Source organism: Hordeum vulgare, chromosome 1H (assembly GCF_904849725.1).
Source record: "Hordeum vulgare subsp. vulgare chromosome 1H, MorexV3_pseudomolecules_assembly, whole genome shotgun sequence".
NCBI classification, from domain to species: domain Eukaryota; kingdom Viridiplantae; phylum Streptophyta; class Magnoliopsida; order Poales; family Poaceae; genus Hordeum; species Hordeum vulgare.
In genome coordinates this window covers 509,016,114-509,037,762 of record NC_058518.1, presented here as the reverse complement: position 1 = coordinate 509,037,762, position 21,649 = coordinate 509,016,114, and the positions used below count along the sequence as shown (strand labels likewise).

General features: G+C 46.6%; 4 protein-coding genes across 4 annotated transcripts; all 4 read right to left on the bottom strand.

Annotated features, from left to right (window-relative positions):
- Positions 1-4,125: 4,125 nt before the first annotated feature.
- Positions 4,126-4,858, bottom strand: LOC123402744 (U-box domain-containing protein 10-like). Its single transcript, XM_045096699.1, has 2 exons — positions 4,826-4,858; positions 4,126-4,632 (listed from the first exon to the last, which is right to left on the bottom strand). The coding sequence occupies exons 1-2, from the start codon at positions 4,856-4,858 to the stop codon at positions 4,126-4,128; spliced, it is 540 nt and encodes a 179-aa protein (XP_044952634.1).
- Positions 4,859-5,861: 1,003 nt separating this feature from the next.
- LOC123451994 lies at positions 5,862-6,249 on the bottom strand. The gene has a single exon (XM_045128568.1). The coding sequence runs from the start codon at positions 6,247-6,249 to the stop codon at positions 6,004-6,006; it is 246 nt and encodes an 81-aa protein (XP_044984503.1). The 3' UTR covers positions 5,862-6,003.
- A 6,271-nt stretch (positions 6,250-12,520) lies between these two features.
- LOC123402734 (U-box domain-containing protein 10-like) lies at positions 12,521-13,253 on the bottom strand. The gene is made up of 2 exons (XM_045096691.1): positions 13,221-13,253; positions 12,521-13,027 (listed from the first exon to the last, which is right to left on the bottom strand). Exons 1-2 carry the CDS (start codon positions 13,251-13,253, stop codon positions 12,521-12,523), a joined length of 540 nt encoding a protein of 179 aa, XP_044952626.1.
- A 7,663-nt stretch (positions 13,254-20,916) lies between these two features.
- Positions 20,917-21,649, bottom strand: LOC123402724 (U-box domain-containing protein 10-like). Its single transcript, XM_045096679.1, has 2 exons — positions 21,617-21,649; positions 20,917-21,423 (listed from the first exon to the last, which is right to left on the bottom strand). Exons 1-2 carry the CDS (start codon positions 21,647-21,649, stop codon positions 20,917-20,919), a joined length of 540 nt encoding a protein of 179 aa, XP_044952614.1.

The window sequence follows — 21,649 nt, the reverse complement described above, 5'->3', positions numbered from 1 at the left end:
TATAATCATTCTGCCATAACTATGTTTGGAGCATGACAAGATATACATGTCTTCGCAGAATGACTGGTCACATGTGAGATCATGTGGAGATTCATTGGAATCAAAGATCATTATCTACCAAGATAATGTCACTTGTATTGCTTATGGGTCATATGTATCCTCGTGGATTAGAGAAATGTAAGAGGATAATTGGCAAACAAATTATTGTGAGGTTCACAATGTCTCTACCAACGTTTATATTCCAGAATTGCATTCATGGAATTAGTATGAGACAACATTGATGTTTGCGAAATCCAGGGGGAGTCAAATCCCAAGTTATAACATGTTGGTGATCTTCAAATCATTCATATTGTACTCCTTTTCCCTTTATGAGTTTTCCAAGATGGTTTCTCATATAAGGTTTTTAACGAGACAATATAAATACAAGTGCGGATGTATGCCATATTGGTTGCTCCTTATATTTTTCTCACTGGGTTTTAAAGGAGTTTTCGATGGCATATTATTATAAGGTTTCTCCTCGACTTTTCCCACAAGGTTTTTTGGAGGAGTTTTCAGTTTGCAATATACAAATGACGAATTGATCAAGGGGGAGTGTTTAGAAATAAAACATGTGATCAATTGTATGAGAGGGATGCCTCCTAGGAGGTGTCTGTTGGGGAAAAGGTGCATCCCCAACACACCCCTTCATCTTGTATATAAGTGGGTCTCCCACATTGCAATGGGATGAGTGAATCATTTGGATTCTTCATTTGTCTCTCTTTGCTTTCACAATTCAACAAAAATGTATCAATATTGAAAATAAAATTGTGTATTAAAAATGTTTAGTCATTCTTGAAAATGTTATCAATATTGAAAAAAAATTGTGTATGTGAAAAAATATTTTTATTAAAAGCGAACATGACATTTTAACAAAATAATCAATTGGTCCATAAAGGTCCGTGGTTTTTTTCAAAATGTTTATATAATAGAAAAAAACTAAGCATATTTTAAGAAAAAGTAAAAATTGTATTTGGGAAAAATGTTGCCGTATTCAAAGAAGCGTTCAAAACATGTATTTCGAAAAAGATATCCAATGTATGTCGAAAAAATATTTCACGTTGCTCTAAAAAAGTAAATTTTATAATGAGGAAAAGAAGACATATGTTGAAACCCCAGATAAAATCCGACAAGGAAACAAAATGAAAACAAAAGAAAATCAAGAAAACCTAGAAAGAAACAAAGAAAATCAAAGTATAGCAAAGAAAAGAAAAAGATAAAAATCAACGAGGAAACAAAGAAACCCAGAGTAAAATGAAAAATAAATAAAGTAAACCGGTGAAAAACAAAAGGAAACAAAAAAGGAAAATCCAAAGAAAACCGGTCAAGCATACCTACATCGACCACTAATTGTCCAGCCCGGTAGTGGTATATATTTGTCGCCTTCCACCGGTCTTAAGGAAACCCTAGCTACCGTTAATCATTTCGAGGCCATGGTTCATGGTTCAACGCGTAGATAAGAGCATACTCTTTTGTAACGCCTCAAGTAGGGAGAAAATGAAGACAGCCCGTGGCACCATTGGTTGGTTGTGGCGGTGAGCATCCAGCCCGCCCAAGATAGATCCCTAGGATCGACGTGGGTGTCACACCGGAGTTTTTTTTTCTCTTGCAGCTACCTCACACACATGTCAAGCATGTATAGGCTATAGATCATGATAGATGCATAGCCAATGTGTGTAGTAGCGTGCGTGTGTGTTGTGTGCCTTTTCTGAACGACATGTACCTATGTAATTGACCCAATGGAATAATATTATTTACCTAGGTGATTTTCACAAAGGTATATAGCAAGCTCTTACAGCTCGTTTGGCTCCCTTGATTTCATTTCATTTGGTTGAAATGAAATCTCTATCAAGATTTCAATTGGCTGAATCAAGATTCGAAATCCAAATTTCATGTTTGGCTGGCACTATGATTTTGAGGTCAAATCTGTAGGGAAGGAGAGGAAGAGCAGAAGCCTTACCGGCGGCAAGAGGTACATGTGGCCTCCGTCGTGGTGTCCTTACCTTGCTGGAGGAGAGGATCAGTCCATGGTGACCTGAGCAGAGGAGATGGACCATCCGTTGATGTTGATTAGACACATACAATTGAACAAGCCCTATTTAAACTAAACCATAAACCTTTTAAGGCCGCGCTTGACATCGGGTATTTCAATACAAGGGTATTTAATTTACACATGTAACCTATCGAGCTGTGAAGGATTGCGGTTAGAAAAGAAACGGCCGACGAAGGTCTGTATTTTCTATACAGTATTTCAATACAAGGGTATTTAATTTAATTACACATGTAACTTATCGAGCTGCGAAGTATTCCGGCTAGAAAAGAAACGACCGATGAAGGTCTGTATTTTCTATACAGAGTATTTTGATAGGGGTATTCCAATACAAGGGTATTTAATTTACTATGTAACTTATGGAGCTGAGAAGAATTTCGACTGAAAAAGAAACGGTCGATGGAGGTCTGTATTTTCTATACAAAGGTATTTGATAGGAAAACAACAATTCAAACAAGGCCTAAGTAGAAGGTATTTGATAGGAAAACAACCATTCAAACAAGGCTTAAGTAGGTAATAAAGGGCCCTTTGTCAAAAACATTAGGCTAAACCATGGCCGCGGCAGCAGAGAGTGGTTGTGACGACCCCGGCATGAAAGGCCTCCTGCAGAGCGGGCAGGTGCTGTTGCTCTTCATCCACGGCATGAGGCAGCCCCGGTGGAAGACGTGCCGGCACGCCGGCACCTCGCTGCACTCCGCCCCGCCCACCATCGCCTCCAGGCAGATCGCGCACACCACCACCGACGCCCTCGCCGTCCTTTTCCCGCCATCCGCCTCGGTGCCGGCGGGGTACGAGAAGTAGGCCAGCTGCTGCGGCTCCATGACCCGCGCCGGCGAGCCGGACGTCGTGCGGCTCCTTGTACCCGCGGCGGCCGCGTTATATCCTTGTTCCGCCGTCTCTGGTACGCGGTCGCAGCACCAGATTAGGAAGGCGGCCGTAACAAATGGCCCGAGGGTACAAATGATAACTAGTAAAATGCCGGGAATGTTGTCCGGCCCGACGGACGTCGATATCGTCGTGGTCATTCCTTAGATAACTAGTAAAACAGTGGGAATTTTTCCCGCTCTCCACCGACGGTTTCGTCGGTTCGAGCGGGAAATAAGCCTGGGAATCTGGCCGCGCGGAAATCAGCGCAATCAGCAACAATGTCGGCCGCGCGGAAACAGTGGCCTGGCCGCCTGCTCCCGAGGCGGCAGGGCCCACCCGGCTTTGTCCGTTACGGACAGGAGTGGGCGGGAACGGGTTCCGGCACTGGCCGCCTCTGTCGGTGGCGGCAGGCCCCGGCCGCCAGGGGTGGTGGCGGCAGGCCCCACGGCCGCCTCGTGCGGTGGCGGCAGGTGCCACGTGCCGCCTGGCGCGCCTGCCGCCACCCGGGATGGGGGTCTTTTTTCTCGTTTCCACTCGCAGGTGGTCTCTTTTGACAATCCCACTCAACAGGGGGTCCTTTTGGACAAAAATTCCGACGTGGGTGGCCTGGTGCATGTATAGGCTATAGATCATGACAGATGCATCACGAATGTGTGTAGTGGTAACGGAATTTTTTTGCTACCTATGATGGTAACTACACACGGCTCAAGATGTGTCGTGCATGTATATGCTATATATAGATCATGGTAGATGCATCACAAATGTGTGTAGTCGTAACCGAAATAATTTGGTACCCATGATGATAGCTACACACGACCCAAATTTTTATCTCTAACTAGTTAGCATGCACGTGCAACGCACGACTAACCGAATAATTTATAAATTGCTTTTTATATTAAAATTTTAGTATATATATATATATATATATGTAAAAATATTGAAACACACACAATATACACATTACTTGAACTTCATTGAAAAATTGAAAACAAATTTATTTAGTGGAATAATGAAAAAAATGTTTGGAGTAACATAAGACAAAAAGAAACATTGGGCTCACTGGAAGGTTGCAGCAAGCTGGAATGAATCCTAACTTCTTCACTTGATGCATCATATCTAGCTTCGATGTCTGATAAATTAGCAAGCATATTGTCAGCAGATGCCAAATATAATTAAAGCATAAACAGTAACACTCTAAGTGCAATGTAAAAATTTACCTGTCCTGTTGACACAATGACAGGATCTCTCATCAGGTCAAGAGATATTGGGTAACGGAAATCTTCAGGCATAGCTACAGTGTCAGACTTCTTAACATTGTCACGTGATTCTTTTGCTTCATCACTTGTTTGGCCATCACCATTGGTCAGTTTTGCAGAAACAGAAACTGTAGTGTTTTCAAGTTCTTCAATTAGCTCAGATGTTATTTTTTTAATGTCAGATTTAGATATCCCGCTTATTTCTGAAATTAGTAAAGCAACATGTTGCAACTCCAGGTGATCACTGTTGACGTTTTCCAACGGCAATGTCTCTGGCTGGCTGTTTGGTTCTTCAGATTGTGACCCGGCATTATCAACATGATGAGCTAAGATATCATGAATTTTTGAAAAAATATTTAGATCAAGGGATCCCTTCTTCTCCATTTCTCTTTTAAGCTGATCGATGGCCCAACTGTTAACACCCTTCAGTGAGGGTTCCCACCGTCTCGCTTAATGCGAGACATAGGGGTACCTATCATTGACTACATTTTTGATGAGTTGATATAAGTCTATAAAATCCAAAAGGGCAGGGAAAATATTGCACGAAGGATGAGATGGACGATAGAACCTTACATTCGTTTTGAACAGGGGAGATGTATGTTAGGCGATGATTTACCTTTTCCTTATTAGTGGCAAGCATTGTCCTCATTTACGAAATCATGCCCGTGATTTACCTAGCTACCTACTTCTAAGTTTTAGATTTTCATTTCACAATCTCTTATTTGATAAATTTTAGGATTTCATTCGCTAGCCAGCCTTCACCGGAGCACCGCACTCGCCTTGGATAAATTTTAGGATTTCATTCGCTAGTAATCTCAACTTGGGTATCTTGCTCCTCAATCACCTTATCTTTTCCCTTTGAACTCTGCAAAGATTGCCTTTGCAGCCTGACCAAATGTGGGTTCTGAAAAGCGGAGAAAGAAGAACTATCTTCTTGATTCCCAGTGTGTGGTTCCTTAGGAATGAGATCCACATGTGTCATCCATGATCCAAACTTAACTGAAGGAATTTGCTCCAAGGAGATCTGCAACCTTTGCCTAGAAATGAGCTTTTGGGACAGTGCTGAACAGAATGGAACAAGACTCCACATAAAGTACAGATTCGACCAATTCTTTCATAAAACAAGTATGCCTAAGCAGCCAAATCTTTAGTGAAGGAAACCCAAATTTTATCTCTCACTCGCACCATCACCTTAGCTTTAATTGTACCCCACATATATTCAGATCTGGCATGGATCATAGGCTGACTGAAAGGGTGAAATTCATAAATTTGACCAACACTCTGCACAATCCTAGTTAAAAGCTGCTGAGTTCGAAACCCAAGGGGAACACCATACACTCGGACAGTAACAAAGACAGTTTTAAATTTGTAATCCTGAAAATCTCTACTGAAATCCTCCGGGTCGGTCAACTCAATTAAGAAATTATCTGAACCCATGGCCTAAGGCTGGCGAGTGAATACAAACATAGCAGCTTCCAAAGAGTTGAAACGGGCCACAAAGATGTACGTGGAGAGCTGCCAAATCCCATGGTAATTATCTCTCCACACCCGTGCCATAGCGAGCTGCACAGAATTGAGAGAAAGAACTCTTGCAGATCATCCAGTGGCTGCTAACTTCATCAGAATATTAAACTGAGCATCTTGGCCTTGATTCTCCTCCTTTTGCTGTGCTTGAATATGAAGGACATTTGGATCTTGGATGGATAAGGCTTGCATGTTGAGCTCAATACCAGGATCTGGATTGATGGACTCTGGCTGACCTGCACGTACGGACCTTACCATGCGGCTGCTCACCTAGTTCGTCCGTGGCCCTCCTTCAATCCGGAGCGCCCGGAGCAGGTCGGCCACCCAGGCCGTCGCCTCGGGCTCGGCCGTGCCGTCCTCCCCCGCCGCCTCGGCGACCTCGGCGACGAGGTGCGTGAGCAGGGACACCTTGCGCGCGAGGCGGAGGCAGTCGGCCCGCAGCGGCTCCGCGGCGGCGGCGCCCACAGCCGTGATCTCCCGCACGATCTCCGCGGCCGCCCCGGCCGTTGCCGCCATCGCGCCGCCCCGGGTCAGGCCTCGGTCAGCCTTTGTTTGCTGTAGGAGGAGGTGGAGCACGGTCAGCCTTTGTTAATTTGGTAACTGCACACCGTCGTGGTGCATGGATGGTGGAAGGCCGTTAGATTGTAATTTGTTGTCTAATTGTGTGGTGGTGATTGGTGTTTGTTTTTGTGGGGGTAATAGTTGTGTGTACTTAGAGAAGTTTTCGTTTGATCTTTTATTAGTAGTATAGATTATTTTAAACCATAAAAAAAATTCTACAATGAAATATCATGACTTTAGACCACTCAAGCAAGCAAGCATGCAATTATACCAAAAAGGCAACAAAAAGGCAAAGAGAAGTTAGAAACGTCATTTCTACACAACGAAAAGACATCTGTGTCAAAAAGGTAAATAACAAAGATAAACATAGGTGAGAAAAGGTCACTTCTATACAAAAAACATGTACTTGTGCCAATACCATTGAAACCTGACCTGTATCTATCTAATCGATGAAAAAAGGGTTTCCCCGCTTTGTATTATAAAGCAACTAACCAGAACATCAGAAGATAGGTGCTGGGACGGAAACAACACAATCACGCCCAAAAGAAATGGAAAAGAAAATACAAAGAAACAAATACCGACACCAGCCTATTGACAAAAAACACAAAAGACTTGCGACCGATGCGCCCACCAATAGTCTTCCACCAAGCTCCAGGACTCCGAAGCGCATGTACCCATCAACACCTTCAAGAAGGAATGCGATGATGACGATGCTGCTGCCAAGAGTTTCCCCCGGTACGCGACGATGCACGAGGAAGGGTAGCCCCGACGCCCTCCAGGAAGGTTCGGTGACACCCAAGGGCATCACCCCGTCAGTGTCAGCCGGGCCGACAGTGGTTTCCCCCGATCCCAACCTGCATGTCGGGCACTCCAGATCCTGCCACCAAACCAACCGACACCCTGCACCAATACGGTCTTGAGGGCCGTGCGCCGTCTCACCACGACACCGTAAGGAGAAGCCTACACAGTGATGAAGAGAAGCCGGGACAAGAAGCAGCAGCATCGTCGGCATGTGGGAGGGCTCAGCCTCCACCGTTAATGACGGTAGCCGACCGAACGCAATAGCATGAGCATACGAAGCCTGTGGGCCCACAGGCCCGACCGAGACCGCCCCATAAAGCTCCCGCCATCATGCTGCAACAGGCATGTCGTCGGCAACACCACCCCCTGTCCAAGCTGCTCTGCCTCACCACCATGCAGAAGACACCGCAGCCACGCCGAGAGCCGGCCCGCTAGGACCCAGATAGGACACGCAGGGCCCAGACCTGGGCCGGGGGCGCGCCATATTGTCTTGGATGGAGTTACTCCTTCCGATCCAATGGAATACGATTCTTTGCACCTGGTGATTAATTTTCACCAGTCAAGCAGTCACTGCGATCTACTCATTCCATTATATTTCCACGTAACACCAAAATATGAAGTATTCCTATGATGGGATGAGTTTTGCGTAGGGTCTCTGCGACGGGTCACCAAGCATGCGGTGTATCCACGCAGAACCAACACAACACCCGATCCATGCATGTACATAAATTCATCCGTTGATTACACGTAGGTATACAATTGAGCAAACCCTATTTAAGCTACACCATGGCCTCGGCAGCCGAGATGGGAGGTGATGCTGACCCCGGCACGACAGGGCTCCTGCAGAGCGGGCAGGTGCCGTTGCTCTTCATCCACAGCGCGAGGCAGCCCTCTGCACTCCGCCCCGCCCACCAGCGCCTCCAGGCAGATCGCGCACACCACCACCGACGCTCCGGCGCCTGTCCCTCTGCCACCATCTGCCTCAGCGCCGGCGGGGTACGAGAAGTAGGCCAGCCGCTGCGGCTTCCCGACGACGACCGGCACCGGCCTTCGCCACTGCACGCCCGACCACCTGCCCCTCCTTCCACCACCGGCGTCGGCGGCCACGTTATATCCTTGTTCCGCCGGTGGGTCACAGCACAAGATTAGGCAGAAGAGAATCGCCGTGAGGACACGATGGGAGACAAACATGGCCGAGAAGGCCCCGTACGCGGTGGACATCGCCGTCTGGTCGATCGCGCCGCCTGTTTTTGTGCTGAGATTTCGTTCTTGGCAATAATAAGGAGCACATACGTAGTAAGTACTACCTTCGTCCGGAAGTATTTATCCTAAAAATGTAAATAATGGATGTATCTATAATTAAAATAAGTCTAGATACATTCATCTCTAGGACAAGTATTTTCGAACGGAGGGAGTATATATCAGCAACAACAGCCGGTGCTCGATCGATCCGATTATTGTAGGTGGAGTCGTCACATGTTAACTCGATCAGTATCTGGAACGGAAAACAGCTTCGGCACTTTTATAGCAATCTCACACGTAGTATCGTCAACTTACTATTTCTTGTGGGGAAAAATATATTTGCCAAACATTCCAAGTTTTGGGTTACAAAACTTGAAACGCGTCTCCTGCCATCGTTCTGGTCGAGAGCTTCTTTGGCAGACCCCAGCGACCAACCAGGCTAGCTAGGATACGTTCATGTCTACTAGAAGAAAATTTATCTACTTTAAAACTATTCGGCTGTAGCTGCAGCACCAAGATACGCATCAATTTGGCACACTAACATTTTCGAACCAAATATATTACTCCCTCTATCCGAAAATTCTTGTCATTGGAATGGATGTATCTAAATATATTTTAATTCTAGATATTTTTATTTTTATTCATTTATGTGACAAGTAATTCCGAACTGATGGGAGTATTTGACATGTCGCATATAATACATTAAAACATCGGTGTAGTTGACCACGGGCTTGGTGTCGCGCGAGAGTGCTCGGTGACAGCCGTCGGCACGCACTGGGTTGTGTTCCCCCCGGTCCAACGGGACTGGCTGGCGACGCAGGTGTGGAAGCCTCCTACGATGGAGGCATCGACCCACACTTCATAATTGATGTCGGGCTAGGAGTGAAAGGAGGCCTCTTTTACTCTTCCTCCGTAGTTGGTGCACCGTGATGCGGATGATGGGTGGTGGCTCGGACATGGATGTCGGGGTGGCGGCTCCGAAGGGTGGTCCGCTTGGTTCGCTGTCCGGCGAGCACCATGTCGGCCATGGTGGCTTTTCCTCTTGGTCGTGTGGCTGCAGGAGGTATATCGATGGTGGCCCGGGCACGTATCTTGTCTTGACAGTGGCGTCGCCCTGATCCAGACCTGCGGGTTTGATCTTGTCGCACTTGTCCTGAAGACCTCGTGGTGGCACGGGGGAGCTCTTGAGTGAAAGCTTCATGATTTTTTTGCCGACGACGGCGATACTCGGGGCATCGTTATCTTCTTGAAGACGTTGTTGTGGTGCTCCTCTCCGTGTCACGGTTTCGAGCGAAGACCTTTCTACCTTCTGGATTTGCCAGCAGCGACACTTTGCGTCCCCCCCCCCCTTGAGGGCGTTGTCGGGGAACTTTAGTGTTAAGGGCGTAGTGTAGCGATGTATTATGTTCTTCCAATGTACTTTGTCGATAGCATAGTCGCTTGCGTTCTGTGTGATCCGCTTATCTTGGGATTGGCGTTGTATTTTACCTCGCCATCTTGTATTATTCGGTCGTGCGTTGCGATTGTTGCTTTATATATAAAGTGGAGCAAAAGCATGTTTTGAGGAATTGCGTACATTGGAGGTCTTGAGTTCTTATCGTCTTCGTTGTGGATAAGGGGACGGGACACATGCCCATGCAACAATGATCAACATAGACAACTATATTTACCAGTTGTCCGTTCTATAGTTATCAACATGAGACAACTATTGTTCATATTGAAGTTAGCATGCTGCTCATATTGAAGTTACTAGCATATTTATGCTGAAGTTATCATGATGTTCATGTTATAGGTATCATGTTGTTCATGCTAAATTTACCAGGCTAGTCATGCTGAACTTATTAAGCTCCTCATGCTATAGTTACCTAGCTGTTCATACTGAAGTTATCGGACTACTCATGTTATAATTACCAGTCTGCACTGGTCATAGTTATCAGGTTGCTCATGCCATGTAGAATCATTTTATGCCCCAGTAACTATAGTGTTAATATCACGGTAACTTATATATTGCATGGTAAATTATATTGCTAGGCCTTGTCACTTTTGATCTGATAAAAGTGGTCGAAACATGTCAATATGAGATCTACTTTTAAAGATCGCATTGCGATAGATTTAGTGTCAAAAACGGATTTGAATCAAACCAATGATTTGAGCTGAAAATCATTTTGACTTCCTGAAATGAAAGAATATAAAATGATATCATCAGTTGTCTATTTATACATGCATGTAGTTAGAAAGAGAAAAAAAAGTGCACACGGAAGAAGGGATTTTTAATATGCATGCACACATGCATGTAATGAGAGGAGGGGATTGCCCTGGGGAGTATTCCGATCTATTGCAAAAACCGGAAGCCAATTAGTGTGGTCGTTTATTATAAATTCCGTAGAATAGATGCTTCAATTAGTTTTCGAGAAAATGCAAAGCTTGCATGTCGATACATTGATAGAATGAGAGATTTTCAACTCTACAAGTTCAAGACTAGGTCGAAACAAGCACTATAGAGAAGACCACAATGAATGACTGCTAGACAAACACTACAACAAACAACACCAAACAATCTTCAACCTAATATAAGTCATCCACACAAATACACAAGACACAAACCCTGCCAGAAGTAATAAGACTCCAACATTAAAAAGAAGGCAAAGTTGTTGCACCACCATCCTTGTATACAATTGAACTAGCCCTATTTAAGCTAAACCATGGCCGCGGCAGCAGAGAGTGGTTGTGACGACCCCGGCACGAAAGGCCTCCTGCAGAGCGGGCAGGTGATGTTGCTCTTCATCCACGGCACGAGGCAGCCCCGGTGGAAGACGTGTCGGCACGCCGGCACCTCGCTGCACTCCGCCCCGCCCACCAGCGCCTCCAGGCAGATCACGCACACCACCACCGACGCCCTCGCCGTCCTTTTCCCGCCATCCGCCTCGGTGCCGGCGGGGTACGAGAAGTAGGCCAGCTGCTGCGGCTCCATGACCCGCGCCGGCGAGCCGGACGTCGTGCGGCTCCTTGTACCCGCGGCGGCCGCGTTATATCCTTGGTCCGCCGTCTCTGGTACGCGGTCGCAGCACCAGATTAGGAAGGCGGCCGTAACAAATGGCGTGAGGGTACAAATGATAACTAGTAAAATGCCGGCAATGTTGTCCGGCCCGACGGCCGTCGATATCGTCGTGGTCATTCCTTAGATAACTAGTAAAACAGTGGGAATTTTTCCCGCTCTCCACCGACGGTTTCGTCGGTGCGAGCGGGAAATAAGCCTGGGAATCTGGCCGCGCGGAAATCAGCGCAATCAGCAACAATGTCGGCCGCGCGGAAACAGTGGCCTGGCCGCCTGCTCCCGAGGCGGCAGGGCCCACCCGGCTTTGTCCGTTACGGACAGGAGTGGGCGGGAACGGGTTCCGGCACTGGCCGCCTCTGTCGGTGGCGGCAGGCCCCGGCCGCCAGGGGTGGTGGCGGCAGGCCCCACGGCCGCCTCGTGCGGTGGCGGCAGGTGCCACGTGCCGCCTGGCGCGCCTGCCGCCACCCGGGATGGGGGTCTTTTTTCTCGTTTCCACTCGCAGGTGGTCTCTTTTGACAATCCCACTCAACAGGGGGTCCTTTTGGACAAAAATTCCGACGTGGGTGGCCTGGTGCATGTATAGGCTATAGATCATGACAGATGCATCACGAATGTGTGTAGTGGTAACGGAATTTTTTTGCTACCTATGATGGTAACTACACACGGCTCAAGATGTGTCGTGCATGTATAGGCTATATATAGATCATGGTAGATGCATCACAAATGTGTGTAGTCGTAACCGAAATAATTTGGTACCCATGATGATAGCTACACACGACCCAAATTTTTATCTCTAACTAGTTAGCATGCACGTGCAACGCACGACTAACCGAATAATTTATAAATTGCTTTTTATATTAAAATTTTAGTATATATATATATATGTAAAAATATTGAAACACACACAATATACACATTACTTGCACTTCATTGAAAAATTGAAAACAAATTTATTTAGTGGAATAATGAAAAAAATGTTTGGAGTAACATAAGACAAAAAGAAACATTGGGCTCACTGGAAGGTTGCAGCAAGCTGGAATGAATCCTAACTTCTTCACTTGATGCATCATATCTAGCTTCGATGTCTGATAAATTAGCAAGCATATTGTCAGCAGATGCCAAATATAATTAAAGCATAAACAGTAACACTCTAAGTGCAATGTAAAAATTTACCTGTCCTGTTGACACAATGACAGGATCTCTCATCAGGTCAAGAGATATTGGGTAACGGAAATCTTCAGGCATAGCTACAGTGTCAGACTTCTTAACATTGTCACGTGATTCTTTTGCTTCATCACTTGTTTGGCCATCACCATTGGTCAGTTTTGCAGAAACAGAAACTGTAGTGTTTTCAAGTTCTTCAATTAGCTCAGATGTTATTTTTTTGATGTCAGATTTAGATATCCCGCTTATTTCTGAAATTAGTAAAGCAACATGTTGCAACTCCAGGTGATCACTGTTGACGTTTTCCAACGGCAATGTCTCTGGCTGGCTGTTTGGTTCTTCAGATTGTGACCCGACATTATCAACATGATGAGCTAAGATATCATGAATTTTTGAAAAAATATTTAGATCAAGGGATCCCTTCTTCTCCATTTCTCTTTTAAGCTGATCGATGGCCCAACTGTTAACACCCTTCAGTGAGGGTTCCCACCGTCTCGCTTAATGCGAGACATAGGGGTACCTATCATTGACTACATTTTTGATGAGTTGATATAAGTCTATAAAATCCAAAAGGGCAGGGAAAATATTGCACGAAGGATGAGATGGACGATAGAACCTTACATTCGTTTTGAACAGGGGAGATGTATGTTAGGCGATGATTTACCTTTTCCTTATTAGTGGCAAGCATTGTCCTCATTTACGAAATCATGCCCGTGATTTACCTAGCTACCTACTTCTAAGTTTTAGATTTTCATTTCACAATCTCTTATTTGATAAATTTTAGGATTTCATTCGCTAGCCAGCCTTCACCGGAGCACCGCACTCGCCTTGGATAAATTTTAGGATTTCATTCGCTAGTAATCTCAACTTGGGTATCTTGCTCCTCAATCACCTTATCTTTTCCCTTTGAACTCTGCAAAGATTGCCTTTGCAGCCTGACCAAATGTGGGTTCTGAAAAGCGGAGAAAGAAGAACTATCTTCTTGATTCCCAGTGTGTGGTTCCTTAGGAATGAGATCCACATGTGTCATCCATGATCCAAACTTAACTGAAGGAATTTGCTCCAAGGAGATCTGCAACCTTTGCCTAGAAATGAGCTTTTGGGACAGTGCTGAACAGAATGGAACAAGACTCCACATAAAGTACAGATTCGACCAATTCTTTCATAAAACAAGTATGCCCAAGCAGCCAAATCTTTAGTGAAGGAAACCCAAATTTTATCTCTCACTCGCACCATCACCTTAGCTTTAATTGTACCCCACATATATTCAGATCTGGCATGGATCATAGGCTGACTGAAAGGGTGAAATTCATAAATTTGACCAACACTCTGCACAATCCTAGTTAAAAGCTGCTGAGTTCGAAACCCAAGGGGAACACCATACACTCGGACAGTAACAAAGACAGTTTTAAATTTGTAATCCTGAAAATCTCTACTGAAATCCTCCGGATCGGTCAACTCAATTAAGAAATTATCTGAACCCACGGCCTAAGGCTGGCGAGTGAATACAAACATAGCAGCTTCCAAAGAGTTGAAACGGGCCACAAAGATGTACGTGGAGAGCTGCCAAATCCCATGGTAATTATCTCTCCACACCCGTGCCATAGCGAGCTGCACAGAATTGAGAGAAAGAACTCTTGCAGATCATCCAGTGGCTGCTAACTTCATCAGAATATTAAACTGAGCATCTTGGCCTTGATTCTCCTCCTTTTGCTGTGCTTGAATATGAAGGACATTTGGATCTTGGATGGATAAGGCTTGCATGTTGAGCTCAATACCAGGATCTGGATTGATGGACTCTGGCTGACCTGCACGTACGGACCTTACCATGCGGCTGCTCACCTAGTTCGTCCGTGGCCCTCCTTCAATCCGGAGCGCCCGGAGCAGGTCGGCCACCCAGGCCGTCGCCTCGGGCTCGGCCGTGCCGTCCTCCCCCGCCGCCTCGGCGACCTCGGCGACGAGGTGCGTGAGCAGGGACACCTTGCGCGCGAGGCGGAGGCAGTCGGCCCGCAGCGGCTCCGCGGCGGCGGCGCCCACAGCCGTGATCTCCCGCACGATCTCCGCGGCCGCCCCGGCCGTTGCCGCCGTCGCGCCGCCCCGGGTCAGGCCTCGGTCAGCCTTTGTTTGCTGTAGGAGGAGGTGGAGCACGGTCAGCCTTTGTTAATTTGGTAACTGCACACCGTCGTGGTGCATGGATGGTGGAAGGCCGTTAGATTGTAATTTGTTGTCTAATTGTGTGGTGGTGATTGGTGTTTGTTTTTGTGGGGGTAATAGTTGTGTGTACTTAGAGAAGTTTTCGTTTGATCTTTTATTAGTAGTATAGATTATTTTAAACCATAAAAAAAATTCTACAATGAAATATCATGACTTTAGACCACTCAAGCAAGCAAGCATGCAATTATACCAAAAAGGCAACAAAAAGGCAGAGAGAAGTTAGAAACGTCATTTCTACACAACGAAAAGACATCTGTGTCAAAAAGGTAATAACAAAGATAAACATAGGTGAGAAAAGGTCACTTCTATACAAAAAACATGTACTTGTGCCAATACCATTGAAACCTGACCTGTATCTATCTAATCGATGAAAAAAGGGTTTCCCCGCTTTGTATTACAAAGCAACCAACCAGAACATCAGAAGATAGGTGCTGGGACGGAAACAACACAATCACGCCCAAAAGAAATGGAAAAGAAAATACAAAGAAACAAATACCGACACCAGCGTATTGACAGAAAACACAAAAGACTTGCGACCGATGCGCCCACCAATAGTCTTCCACCAAGCTCCAGGACTCCGAAGCGCATGTACCCATCAACACCTTCAAGAAGGAATGCGATGATGACTATGCTGCTGCCAAGAGTTTCCCCCGGTACGCGACGAGGCACGAGGAAGGGTAGCCCCGACGCCCTCCAGGAAGGTTCGGTGACACCCAAGGGCATCACCGCGTCAGTGTCAGCCGGGCCGACAGTGGTTTCCCCCGATCCCAACCTGCATGTCGGGCACTCCAGATCCTGCCACCAAACCAACCGACACCCTGCACCAATACGGTCTTGAGGGCCGTGCGCCGTCTCACCACGACACCGTAAGGAGAAGCCTACACAGTGATGAAGAGAAGCCGGGACAAGAAGCAGCAGCATCGTCGGCATGTGGGAGGGCTCAGCCTTCACCGTTAATGACGGTAGCCGACCGAACGCAATAGCATGAGCATACGAAGCCTGTGGGCCCACAGGCCCGACCGAGACCGCCCCATAAAGCTCCCGCCATCATGCTGCAACAGGCATGTCGTCGGCAACACCACCCCCTGTCCAAGCTGCTCTGCCTCACCACCATGCAGAAGACACCGCAGCCACGCCGAGAGCCGGCCCGCTAGGACCCAGATAGGACACGCAGGGCCCAGACCTGGGCCGGGGGCGCGCCATATTGTCTTGGATGGAGTTGCTCCTTCCGATCCAATGGAATACGATTCTTTGCACCTGGTGATTAATTTTCACCAGTCAAGCAGTCACTGCGATCTACTCATTCCATTATATTTCCACGTAACACCAAAATATGAAGTATTCCTATGATGGGATGAGTTTTGCGTAGGGTCTCTGCGACGGGTCACCAAGCATGCGGTGTATCCACGCAGAACCAACACAACACCCGATCCATGCATGTACATAAATTCATCCGTTGATTACACGTAGGTATACAATTGAGCAAACCCTATTTAAGCTACACCATGGCCTCGGCAGCCGAGATGGGAGGTGATGCTGACCCCGGCACGACAGGGCTCCTGCAGAGCGGGCAGGTGCCGTTGCTCTTCATCCACAGCGCGAGGCAGCCCTCTGCACTCCGCCCCGCCCACCAGCGCCTCCAGGCAGATCGCGCACACCACCACCGACGCTCCGGCGCCTGTCCCTCTGCCACCATCTGCCTCAGCGCCGGCGGGGTACGAGAAGTAGGCCAGCCGCTGCGGCTTCCCGACGACGACCGGCACCGGCCTTCGCCACTGCACGCCCGACCACCTGCCCCTCCTTCCACCACCGGCGTCGGCGGCCACGTTATATCCTTGTTCCGCCGGTGGGTCACAGCACAAGATTAGGCAGAAGAGAATCGCCGTGAGGACACGATGGGAGACAAACATGGCCGAGAAGGCCCCGTACGCGGTGGACATCGCCGTCTGGTCGATCGCGCCGCCTGTTTTTGTGCTGAGATTTCGTTCTTGGCAATAATAAGGAGCACATACGTAGTAAGTACTACCTTCGTCCGGAAGTATTTATCCTAAAAATGTAAATAATGGATGTATCTATAATTAAAATAAGTCTAGATACATTCATCTCTAGGACAAGTATTTTCGAACGGAGGGAGTATATATCAGCAACAACAGCCGGTGCTCGATCGATCCGATTATTGTAGGTGGAGTCGTCACATGTTAACTCGATCAGTATCTGGAACGGAAAACAGCTTCGGCACTTTTATAGCAATCTCACACGTAGTATCGTCAACTTACTATTTCTTGTGGGGAAAAATATATTTGCCAAACATTCCAAGTTTTGGGTTACAAAACTTGAAACGCGTCTCCTGCCATCGTTCTGGTCGAGAGCTTCTTTGGCAGACCCCAGCGACCAACCAGGCTAGCTAGGATACGTTCATGTCTACTAGAAGAAAATTTATCTACTTTAAAACTATTCGGCTGTAGCTGCAGCACCAAGATACGCATCAATTTGGCACACTAACATTTTCGAACCAAATATATTACTCCCTCTATCCGAAAATTCTTGTCATTGGAATGGATGTATCTAAATATATTTTAATTCTAGATATTTTTATTTTTATTCATTTATGTGACAAGTAATTCCGAACTGATGGGAGTATTTGACATGTCGCATATAATACATTAAAACATCGGTGTAGTTGACCACGGGCTTGGTGTCGCGCGAGAGTGCTCGGTGACAGCCGTCGGCACGCACTGGGTTGTGTTCCCCCCGGTCCAACGGGACTGGCTGGCGACGCAGGTGTGGAAGCCTCCTACGATGGAGGCATCGACCCACACTTCATAATTGATGTCGGGCTAGGAGTGAAAGGAGGCCTCTTTTACTCTTCCTCCGTAGTTGGTGCACCGTGATGCGGATGATGGGTGGTGGCTCGGACATGGATGTCGGGGTGGCGGCTCCGAAGGGTGGTCCGCTTGGTTCGCTGTCCGGCGAGCACCATGTCGGCCATGGTGGCTTTTCCTCTTGGTCGTGTGGCTGCAGGAGGTATATCGATGGTGGCCCGGGCACGTATCTTGTCTTGACAGTGGCGTCGCCCTGATCCAGACCTGCGGGTTTGATCTTGTCGCACTTGTCCTGAAGACCTCGTGGTGGCACGGGGGAGCTCTTGAGTGAAAGCTTCATGATTTTTTTGCCGACGACGGCGATACTCGGGGCATCGTTATCTTCTTGAAGACGTTGTTGTGGTGCTCCTCTCCGTGTCACGGTTTCGAGCGAAGACCTTTCTACCTTCTGGATTTGCCAGCAGCGACACTTTGCGTCCCCCCCCCCCCCTTGAGGGCGTTGTCGGGGAACTTTAGTGTTAAGGGCGTAGTGTAGCGATGTATTATGTTCTTCCAATGTACTTTGTCGATAGCATAGTCGCTTGCGTTCTGTGTGATCCGCTTATCTTGGGATTGGCGTTGTATTTTACCTCGCCATCTTGTATTATTCGGTCGTGCGTTGCGATTGTTGCTTTATATATAAAGTGGAGCAAAAGCATGTTTTGAGGAATTGCGTACATTGGAGGTCTTGAGTTCTTATCGTCTTCGTTGTGGATAAGGGGACGGGACACATGCCCATGCAACAATGATCAACATAGACAACTATATTTACCAGTTGTCCGTTCTATAGTTATCAACATGAGACAACTATTGTTCATATTGAAGTTAGCATGCTGCTCATATTGAAGTTACTAGCATATTTATGCTGAAGTTATCATGATGTTCATGTTATAGGTATCATGTTGTTCATGCTAAATTTACCAGGCTAGTCATGCTGAACTTATTAAGCTCCTCATGCTATAGTTACCTAGCTGTTCATACTGAAGTTATCGGACTACTCATGTTATAATTACCAGTCTGCACTGGTCATAGTTATCAGGTTGCTCATGCCATGTAGAATCATTTTATGCCCCAGTAACTATAGTGTTAATATCACGGTAACTTATATATTGCATGGTAAATTATATTGCTAGGCCTTGTCACTTTTGATCTGATAAAAGTGGTCGAAACATGTCAATATGAGATCTACTTTTAAAGATCGCATTGCGATAGATTTAGTGTCAAAAACGGATTTGAATCAAACCAATGATTTGAGCTGAAAATCATTTTGACTTCCTGAAATGAAAGAATATAAAATGATATCATCAGTTGTCTATTTATACATGCATGTAGTTAGAAAGAGAAAAAAAAGTGCACACGGAAGAAGGGATTTTTAATATGCATGCACACATGCATGTAATGAGAGGAGGGGATTGCCCTGGGAAGTATTCCGATCTATTGCAAAAACCGGAAGCCAATTAGTGTGGTCGTTTATTATAAATTCCGTAGAATAGATGCTTCAATTAGTTTTCGAGAAAATGCAAAGCTTGCATGTCGATACATTGATAGAATGAGAGATTTTCAACTCTACAAGTTCAAGACTAGGTCGAAACAAGCACTATAGAGAAGACCACAATGAATGACTGCTAGACAAACACTACAACAAACAACACCAAACAATCTTCAACCTAATATAAGTCATCCACACAAATACACAAGACACAAACCCTGCCAGAAGTAATAAGACTCCAACATTAAAAAGAAGGCAAAGTTGTTGCACCACCATCCTTGTATACAATTGAACTAGCCCTATTTAAGCTAAACCATGGCCGCGGCAGCAGAGAGTGGTTGTGACGACCCCGGCACGAAAGGCCTCCTGCAGAGCGGGCAGGTGATGTTGCTCTTCATCCACGGCACGAGGCAGCCCCGGTGGAAGACGTGTCGGCACGCCGGCACCTCGCTGCACTCCGCCCCGCCCACCAGCGCCTCCAGGCAGATCACGCACACCACCACCGACGCCCTCGCCGTCCTTTTCCCGCCATCCGCCTCGGTGCCGGCGGGGTACGAGAAGTAGGCCAGCTGCTGCGGCTCCATGACCCGCGCCGGCGAGCCGGACGTCGTGCGGCTCCTTGTACCCGCGGCGGCCGCGTTATATCCTTGGTCCGCCGTCTCTGGTACGCGGTCGCAGCACCAGATTAGGAAGGCGGCCGTAACAAATGGCGTGAGGGTACAAATGATAACTAGTAAAATGCCGGCAATGTTGTCCGGCCCGACGGCCGTCGATATCGTCGTGGTCATTCCTTAGATAACTAGTAAAACAGTGGGAACTTTTCCCGCTCTCCACCGACGGTTTCGTCGGTGCGAGCGGGAAATAAGCCTGGGAATCTGGCCGCGCGGAAATCAGCGCAATCAGCAACAATGTCGGCCGCGCGGAAACAGTGGCCTGGCCGCCTGCTCCCGAGGCGGCAGGGCCCACCCGGCTTTGTCCGTTACGGACAGGAGTGGGCGGGAACGGGTTCCGGCACTGGCCGCCTCTGTCGGTGGCGGCAGGCCCCGGCCGCCAGGGGTGGTGGCGGCAGGCCCCACGGCCGCCTCGTGCGGTGGCGGCAGGTGCCACGTGCCGCCTGGCGCGCCTGCCGCCACCCGGGATGGGGGTCTTTTTTCTCGTTTCCACTCGCAGGTGGTCTCTTTTGACAATCCCACTCAACAGGGGGTCCTTTTGGACAAAAATTCCGACGTGGGTGGCCTGGTGCATGTATAGGCTATAGATCATGACAGATGCATCACGAATGTGTGTAGTGGTAACGGAATTTTTTTGCTACCTATGATGGTAACTACACACGGCTCAAGATGTGTCGTGCATGTATAGGCTATATATAGATCATGGTAGATGCATCACAAATGTGTGTAGTCGTAACCGAAATAATTTGGTACCCATGATGATAGCTACACACGACCCAAATTTTTATCTCTAACTAGTTAGCATGCACGTGCAACGCACGACTAACCGAATAATTTATAAATTGCTTTTTATATTAAAATTTTAGTATATATATATATATGTAAAAATATTGAAACACACACAATATACACATTACTTGCACTTCATTGAAAAATTGAAAACAAATTTATTTAGTGGAATAATGAAAAAAATGTTTGGAGTAACATAAGACAAAAAGAAACATTGGGCTCACTGGAAGGTTGCAGCAAGCTGGAATGAATCCTAACTTCTTCACTTGATGCATCATATCTAGCTTCGATGTCTGATAAATTAGCAAGCATATTGTCAGCAGATGCCAAATATAATTAAAGCATAAACAGTAACACTCTAAGTGCAATGTAAAAATTTACCTGTCCTGTTGACACAATGACAGGATCTCTCATCAGGTCAAGAGATATTGGGTAACGGAAATCTTCAGGCATAGCTACAGTGTCAGACTTCTTAACATTGTCACGTGATTCTTTTGCTTCATCACTTGTTTGGCCATCACCATTGGTCAGTTTTGCAGAAACAGAAACTGTAGTGTTTTCAAGTTCTTCAATTAGCTCAGATGTTATTTTTTTGATGTCAGATTTAGATATCCCGCTTATTTCTGAAATTAGTAAAGCAACATGTTGCAACTCCAGGTGATCACTGTTGACGTTTTCCAACGGCAATGTCTCTGGCTGGCTGTTTGGTTCTTCAGATTGTGACCCGGCATTATCAACATGATGAGCTAAGATATCATGAATTTTTGAAAAAATATTTAGATCAAGGGATCCCTTCTTCTCCATTTCTCTTTTAAGCTGATCGATGGCCCAACTGTTAACACCCTTCAGTGAGGGTTCCCACCGTCTCGCTTAATGCGAGACATAGGGGTACCTATCATTGACTACATTTTTGATGAGTTGATATAAGTCTATAAAATCCAAAAGGGCAGGGAAAATATTGCACGAAGGATGAGATGGACGATAGAACCTTACATTCGTTTTGAACAGGGGAGATGTATGTTAGGCGATGATTTACCTTTTCCTTATTAGTGGCAAGCATTGTCCTCAT